This window comes from Capricornis sumatraensis, chromosome 22 (genome assembly GCF_032405125.1).
Source record: "Capricornis sumatraensis isolate serow.1 chromosome 22, serow.2, whole genome shotgun sequence".
Taxonomy (NCBI): domain Eukaryota; kingdom Metazoa; phylum Chordata; class Mammalia; order Artiodactyla; family Bovidae; genus Capricornis; species Capricornis sumatraensis.
In genome coordinates this window covers 24,990,116-24,998,665 of record NC_091090.1, presented here as the reverse complement: position 1 = coordinate 24,998,665, position 8,550 = coordinate 24,990,116, and the positions used below count along the sequence as shown (strand labels likewise).

The window sequence follows — 8,550 nt, the reverse complement described above, 5'->3', positions numbered from 1 at the left end:
TGGGTAGCCATTCTCTTCTCCAGGGGATCTTCTCTACCCAGGGATCAAACCCAGTTTCCCAAATTGTAGTCATATCCTTCACCATCTGAGCCAACAGGGAAGCCCTGTGTTGAGTCATATATGATCACTTAGAAGAAACCCCAGAGAAATTTTCTAGTAAGTATGTAAAGAGAAAAATTCACTAGTTCTATAGTGAGAGTAGAAGAGATGGTGTCTCTGGTGAAAAAAGTAACCAAACCCTCAGAGCGTCTGATGCACCTACTTCGGTTTTCCCCCCTGGGCATTTTATTTTACTTGGCTGCACCAGGTCTTAGCTGTGGCATGCAGGATCTTTGAGCTGTGGCATATGGGATCTAGTTCCCTGACAAGGGACCCAACCTGGGCCCCCTGCATTGGGAGCTTGGAATCTTAGCTACTGGACAACCAGGGAAGTACTCTCCCCTCCCCACTCCCACCCCCAACAATGCATTTTAAAATTTTGGTTTGAATGACTTGTCTTCATGTCTCATCCTTGCATGGCACACACGTCTAGTCACAGACTGTGACTCCAGCCATTTGTGTCCTGTCCAGGACCAGGAGGGGCCAGCAGAAGATGAAATTTCCTTCTCTCTGGCTCTTCTCCTTCCTCACGATCACCGAGGGCCGAGGTGGCTTCCTAGAGGTGAGTTGGTGTATGTCCTGTTTTTCTTTCCGTCTTTCTGCCACTTTGAGGTCCCATCACTCTCTAGGCAACTGAAATGACATAATTTCGTAGACTTGGACTCAGAAGTGCTGGGTTCTTGTCTCAACATTACCTGCCTTAGTTGTGTGGCCTTAGACAAGTCATTTTATCTCCTGGAGCTTAGATGATTTGAAAGCAAAACCAGCATCTTGAACAAAGCCATCCTGGAGATCACATCTAACTCAGCATATCCTCTCCTATGACCTCTTTGTTGGAGAAAAAGCATAGAAATCCATCTTAATCGACATTAGCAATCCTTGGACTCTTCCCTACCTATTCTCACTTTCTTTTTTTTTCCAATAGTAATTTTTAAAATAAAAAGTTGTCTATTTTTAAAATTTACTTATTTGGCCATGTCAGGTTTTAATTGCCAGCTCACAGGCTTAGCTGCTGTGCTGCAGGCGGGATCTTAACTCTTTAAGGAGGGATGGAACCTGTGTTCCCCACATTAGAAGATGGCTTTGTAACTGCTGGAATACCAGGAAGTTCCCATTTTTTTAAATTGAAGTAATAATTTACGTATTTTAGTTTAGCTAACATAGTTAATTTACAACATTGTGTTCAGTTCAGTTCAGTCGCTCAGTCATGTCCAACTCTTTGTGATCCCATGAATCACAGCATGCCAGGCCCCCCTGTCCATCACCAACTCCCGGAGTTCACTCAGACTCACGTCCATCAAGTCAGTGATGCCATCCAGCCATCTCATCCTCTGTCGTCCCCTTCTCCTCCTGCCCCCAATCCCTCCCAACATCAGAGTCTTTTCCAGTGAGTCAACTCTTCGCATGAGGTGGACAAGTACTGGAGTTTCAGCTTTAGCATCATTCCTTCCAAAAAGAAATCCCAGGGCTGATCTCCTTCAGAATGGACTGGTTGGATCTCCTTGCAGTCCAAGGGACTCTCAAGAGTCTTCTCCAACACCACAGTTCAAAAGCATCAATTCTTCAGCACTCAGTCTTCTTCACAGTCCAACACTCACATCCATACATGACCACTGGGAAAACCATAGCCTTGACTAGACGGACCTTAGTCGTCAGAGTAATGTCTCTGCTTTTGAACATGCTATCTAGGTTGGTCATAACTTTTCTTCCAAGGAGTAAGCGTCTTTTAATTTCATAGCTGCAGTCACCATCTGCAGTGATTCTGGAGCCCCAAAAAATGAAGTGTGACACTGTTTCCACTGTTTCCCCATCTATTTGCCATGAAGTGATGGGACCAGATGCCATGATCTTCATTTTCTGAATGTTGAGCTTTAAGCTGACTTTTTCACTCTCCTCTTTCACTTTCATCAAGAGGCTTTTTAGTTCCTCTTCACTTTCTGCCATAAGGGTGGTGTCATACTGTGTGGATCACAATAAACTGTGGAAAATTCTGAAAGAGATGGGAATGCCAGACCACCTGACCTGCCTCTTGAGAAATCTGTATGCAGGTCAGGAAGCAACAGTTAGAACAGGACCTGGAACAACAGACTGGTTCCAAATAGGAAAAGAAGTACATCAAGGCTGTATATTGTCACCCTGCTTATTTAACTTATATGCAGAGTACATCATGAGAAACGCTGGACTGGAAGAAACACAAGCTGGAATCAAGATTGCCGGGAGAAATGTCAATAACGTTGTGTTAGATTCAGGTATATAGCAAAGTGATTGAGTTGTTCAGTTGCTAAGTTATCTCCAACTCTTTTGCAACCCAATAGACTGTAGCCCATCAGGCTCCTCTGTCTATGCGATTTCCCAGGCAAGAATACTGGAGTGGGTTGCCATTTCCTTCTGCAAGAGTTCTTCCCAATCCAGGGATTGAACCCATGTCTCTTGCATTGCAGGCAGATTCTTTACCACTGAGGCACCAGGAAAGCCCAATATATACACATATGTATTCTTGTTCAGACTCTTTTCCATTATAGGTGATTATAAGACATCGACTATAGTTCCCTGTCCTGCACAGCCCTTGCCACAGCCCAGAAAGATCTACAGGACCTGCCTCGCCAGAGATACTCTCTGACCTCATTTCCTGCCCCTCCCCCACACCACATAGCTACTCTGGCCTTCACGTGCCAGGCATGTTCTTATCCCGTGGCCTTTGCATGTGCTGTTCCCTCCTCTTGGAAAGTTCTTTCTCGGAGATCCTCACTTTCCCACCTCCTTCAGACCTGTGCTCAAAAGATGTCTCAGCCATGTCTTGTCTTGCACCCACTCACCATCTCACTAGGTTTTAGATACATAATTTTAATTTATCTGGGAAATCCAACAAGGCTTTATGAAATACAACATGACAAACCCTTGTTGTAATTCTTTTTCTTTTTAACAGAGGGATGAAGGCAGCACAACAAAACGAGAACTCAACGTGAATAAGCAAAAGCCTCTAGGTAAGACTCTTACATACACTGGAAGCATACACTGGAGCCAGGAGTGAAAGTAAAGGTGTTAGTCACTCAATCATGTCTGACTCTTTTAGACCCAAGGACTGTAGCCTGCCAGGCTCCTCTGTCCATGGAATTCTGCAGGCAAGAATACTGGAGTGGGTATCCATTCCCTTCTCCAGGGGTTCTTCCTGACCCAGGGATCAAACCCAGGCTTCCTGCACTGCAGTCAGATTCTTTACCCTCTGAGTCACTGGAGCCTGGAGAGCAGGGTTTAAGTCCTAGGAGTGCTTCTGATGGGTTGTATGATCTTGGGCATGTCGTTATATACCTCAAATCTGTAGAATGATAATAATATTAATTCCTTGTGAGGATGAAATAATATAATAGAGGCATAGTATCCTGTCCTGTGCCCAGACAGTAGCTGCCCATATTCTTCATTTCCTTCCTCATCTTGATCCCAACAATGTAATTAAAGGCACAGACTTCAGTCTAGAAATGAGTTGTGGTCTGAAATTTGATTTGTAAGTGTGATGTCTCAAGCATTGAGTATATTTCCCTATGGAAACAATACACACCGATGGTTGTTAGATTCCTGGGTCAGACCACTAAAGCTTTGTTACGGTGCAGTGAATCTTCCTCCCCAATCCATCTGGGCCTCCCGTTCAGTGAATCTTCCTCCCCAATCCATCTCGGCCTCCCTCGTAGCTCAGTCGGTAAAGAATCTGCCTGCAGTGCAGGAGACCCGGGTTTGATTCCTGGGTTGGGAAGATCCCTTGGAGAAGGAAATGGCAACCCACTCCCGTATTCTTGCCTGGAGAATCCCATGGACAGAAGAGCCTGGCAGGCTACAGTCCATGGGGTCGCAAGAGTCGGACACAATTTAGCGACTGAATGATGATAGTAAATTTGCCATCTGACAATAGACTCACAGGGCCATAAAGTGAAGTCACTGAGTCGTGTCCGAATCTTTGCAGCCCCATGGACTGTAGCCTATCATGCTCCTCCGTCCGTGGGATTCTCCAGGCAGAATACTGGAGTGGGTTGCCATTTCCTTCTCGCACAGGACCATAGACCTTCCCACATTGTAGCAAGGCCACAGTTCTTTGGGAAAATGAAATCGGAATTTCAATTTGAAATGCCACAAAATGGAAAATGCACAAGGACTCATTGAACTGCTACAAATGCCAGGCACTATTTTAGGTGTGTTAGATGAATTAAATTCCCCCATGGAGCCTACCAGCTAGGTTCAATCGCCAACTTTATTTTACAGAGTGTGAAACTGACAGAGCCCAGGGAGGGGCAGGGGCGGGTGGAGGCTTGATTCAACCCCAGTCAGTCTGGTTCCAGAACAAGAAACATTAACCCCTGATAGTGTGACCAGGGTCAGCCTTTCCCCTGTTCCCCACCTCTTACCTGTCTGAGCCATGGGAGTGGATATCTCCTTAGCCCTCATCACCGGGGGTAATTCCCAAGGCTGGGATAGAGTTTCTGGCCTGAAGGAGGCAGGGGAGAGGTGAGTAGGTGGCAACCATGACAGACAGGAGTCTCCTGTTCATGTCCCAGGACAGGCTGCAACTTCTGGATTTCCTTCCAAGAAGCCTAGGGATTGTCCTGTGTGTGTGTTCAGTCACTTCAGTCATGTCCCACTCTTTGCCATCCTATGGACCATAGCCCACCAGGCTCTTCTGTCCATGGGATTCTCCAGGCAAGAATACTGGAGTGGGTTGTCATGCCCTCCTCACCTAGGGATTGATTCAGCCGCTTTTCTTCCCTATAAATCTTCCAACTCCCCAGGACCCCTAAGAAATAAGACAGTTTTCATAGGTGCCCTCCCCATCTCATCTGTGCCCGTAGAAAGCACGGTGGTGTCCTGAGAAATCTACGGGATTCTTAGAGGTTTCTTCGTCAATGGCAATGAAAGAAGACTCGGGGGGAAAAGATATTCACCTTTTGCCTCTTTGTCTCTGAAGTCCTTGACATTCTCAGTCTGGGGTCCACAGAGGACCTTGGGAGGATATTAAGACCCCCATGGAATTTGATACCAAATTTCATGTGAATGTGTCTAAGTAAATTCTGGGTGGGGTTCCTCTTCTCTCCCAGCCCAAAGCACCTAATGGCCTCTCCTTAAGGAAACGAGAAGTGCTGCTCAGAAACGATAAGGTGGAGGTGAGAGTGTGTTAAGGTTCAAGTAAGGTTTGCTTTGGTTTTTACTTTTGCATTTCATCTCAGTATCAAACTCAGCTAACTAGTGGAACATTTGTGCATGAGAGGGGAAGGCTCTTTGGAGAGGAAAGTGGGGACTGGGGGTTTTATTTATTTATTTATTTTTTAAAGATTTTTTTTGGCAGGATCATTTTTAAAGTCTTTATTGAATTTGCAATATTACTTTTTTATTTAATTTCAAATTTATTTTTATTAATTGAAGGATAACTACTTTACAGAATTGTGTTGGTTTCTGTGAAACATCAACATGAATCAGCCATAGGTATACATATTATTGCTTCTTCTTTTTTTTTTTTTTTGGTTTTCTGGCCTGAAGTCATGTGGGTTCTCAGCTCCCTGACCAGGGATTGAAACCACACCTCCTGCACTGGAAAGCAAAGTCTTAATCACTGGACCACCAGAGAGGTCCGAACTGGGGGTTTAGTATCAGAGATGCTTTCAGAAGACCAGAACTGAGGGAGCAAGAGGGGAGAGTGATTAAGACTTCCTCACCTCTTTTCTCTTCAGTCTTGACCCTGAAGCTTGACTCTGGATGTGACCTGAGAAGCAGGGAGAATCAGGACGTCAGAGCTGAGCTGGATTGGAGAGCACGGAGCACCTAGTCTGGCAGAAGTCAGAGAAGAGATGTGTCTTGGGCCTGTGTGGGCGGTCTGCATGCTTTACTCTGGAGGTTTATTTTCAGTCCATGACTGGATGAGCGGAAGTGAATACCAAGCAGCGTCCATGAGCCCCACGCTGAACCTGACCTCTCTTCTGCCTCACTTGCTCGGCAGTATCTCCCTCCCAGCCCAAGAAAGGATGCCTCTGACTGTCTCTCTTCTTTCTAGGCTCAATCCAGGAATACGAGCTGCTGCTTCAGGTGCACTATGGAAATTCCAAGAAGAAAAGAGAGCTGAAGGAATTTCTGAAGTCGTGGGCGCCTCCCTTATTTTTCTTACCTGAGCCAGTGAATATAATCAGAGCAAAGGCCACCACGTGTGAGTCCATCTCTGTTGACTGGGAGTAGAAATGGGGAATATGATGCCTGAGTCGGGTAGAGCTTAGGCTATCCGGTGGAATCCGTCACCCCCACAATAACTATGGCTGAAAAGAATGTTGTTGCTGTTGTTTAGTTGCTAAGTTGTGTCCAACTCGTTGTGACCCCGTGGATGTAGCCTGCCAGGCTCCTCTGTCCATGGAATTCTCCAGGCAAGAATACTGGAGTGGGTTGCCATTTCCTTCTCCAGGGGATCTTCCCAGCCCAGGGATGGAACTCACATCTCCTGCTTGGCAGGAGGATTCTTTACCACTGAGCCACCTGGGAAGCCTCACTAACAACCACCACAGGGGGGTTAGGAGAAATTAAGAAATTTATCTAAAACAAGAGTTCTCAGGGTGTGGTATCCAGACTGGCGGTAGCAGCAGCAGCAACAGGGAATGCAAAAAAATGCAAATCCCAGACATTGCCTCATAAACTTTGGAATGAGGCCCCTCCCAGAAGATTCTGATGCACGATCAAGTAAGAGAGCCACTTACTGGGCACAGTTGTGTGTAATTTCACAACAGTGTCTGGTAACTTTGCCCCAGGTTGTTTTTTTTTTTTTTTTCGGTCTGTTAAAAAAGAAAGATTGTTGCTGGGAATTTAGGTCAAATAGAAACATACAGGATTGGTTAATAGAATTTTTCCTTATGACTTTCAACAGAAAGGTCTCTCTGTCTTTGCCATAAGGCTAACAGGGACTTTGGGGGACTGATGCTAGGCTGATGAGAGCCTCCAATAAGACAGTGGACAAATACCTTCTAGAATCCTTCAAATAACTCTCAGGTTGACAAACCTTCTTCTGCTTCTTTCTGCATTCAAAGGGTATCAATGGAACATACATCCTTCTTTAGGATGCTAGTGGCTCAAATGGTAAAGAATCTGTCTGAAATGTGGGAGACCTGGGTTTGATCCCTGGGTTGAGAAGATCCCCTGGGGAAGGGAACAGCTACTCACTCTAGCACTCTTGCCTGGAGAATTCCATGGACAGAGGAACCTGCAGGCTACAGTCCATGGGGCCGAGAAGAGTCAGATACGACTGAGAGGCTAACACTTTCACTTTCCAAGATATTTGATTGTTGTTTGCTGGATTTCTGATCCAACCTTAGTATCTATTGAGCAGGATGTTTCCTTAACTTTAAATATGCTTGTTTCCATTTTGGTTTCATTCTTCTAGCTTTTGGAGAGAGATACCTCTAGCTTTTGATTCAGATTCTGTGTCAAAGCCAAGGATGAGAACTCAGCTAGAGCCAGTTTATGAAAAAGGCCTGGTAAGACCAAGCTCTGTTTTTCCTGCAGACTGTGGCTACCAGAACGGGGTCCTGCGCTGTGCCTGTGAAGACAGCTACTCCTGGTTTCCTCCCCAGTGCCTCGATCCCCAGATTTGCTCCCTTCTCAAGGCAGGATCACTCCAGAGCTGTGACTGTCATTCCAGCAACCTCACCCAGAGCGTATATTTCTGTGAGAGGACAAGTAAGCACCTACGGATACCCAGAGGGGAGCCAGGGTGCCTCCCACCTCCACACATGACAGAGAGAAAAAGGACTCTTAGCTCTGCGCCCTGATGTTTCTTTTGCCTTCCAGAGGAGAGCTAGTGTTTACAGGGAGATGGAAAGGCAGAGATGACATACCATGCTAGGCTTGGCTGGACACACTGAGAAATTTGGAAGTGCAGAAAATTCTGATATGCAAGTTGGTGTTTGGGTGCCAGTTTATCCTGGAGGTACTTCTAGTTCACCTCAACAATTCTATGATTCTTCTGAAATTTAGGGAGATTCCTTGGAATTCCAAACCAGGCAACAGCCTGAGTAAATAATGTTTTCTTTCCACTTCTTGGGCCAACATCAATTTCCAGAAAATAAAAATTCAGAGGGGTGAAACAGGGAGGGTTATCTAGTAATTATAGTGAAAGAAATGCTCTAAATTGCCAACAAATACATGTACTGAATGACTTGCCAAAACTAAACGGAAGTTGAAAGTCTGGCTTAGGAGACCAGTGGATGCTGAGGGAGCTATTGCCAGCTTAGGTTGATGTTCAGTGTATGGTAAGGTGAGCCGGATGATGTGGGCCCTCAACAGACCAAATGACTTAGGAAATGTCCCCAGTGACTAGTCCAGTTATCCTGAAGCTCCAGAGTTTGGTAAAGTGGAGCAAAGAGTAAAGGAGGACCTAAATAGCCCATCTTCTCTCAGTATCCCTTGGTCCCTTTCTCAGGACCACAGCAATTG

At 45.6% G+C, this 8,550-nt stretch overlaps 1 protein-coding gene across 1 annotated transcript in view; it reads left to right on the top strand.

The window, feature by feature from the left end:
• Positions 1–577: 577 nt before the first annotated feature.
• The window catches only part of ADGRF1 (adhesion G protein-coupled receptor F1), a 30,137-nt gene continuing 22,164 nt past the window's right edge, over positions 578–8,550 (top strand). The window contains exons 1-4 of the mRNA XM_068994235.1: positions 578–661; positions 3,026–3,083; positions 6,131–6,280; positions 7,621–7,794. Of these exons, the coding sequence (XP_068850336.1) occupies positions 593–661; positions 3,026–3,083; positions 6,131–6,280; positions 7,621–7,794 (451 nt within the window). The 5' untranslated portion in view covers positions 578–592. The remainder of the gene's footprint in view (positions 662–3,025; positions 3,084–6,130; positions 6,281–7,620; positions 7,795–8,550) is intronic.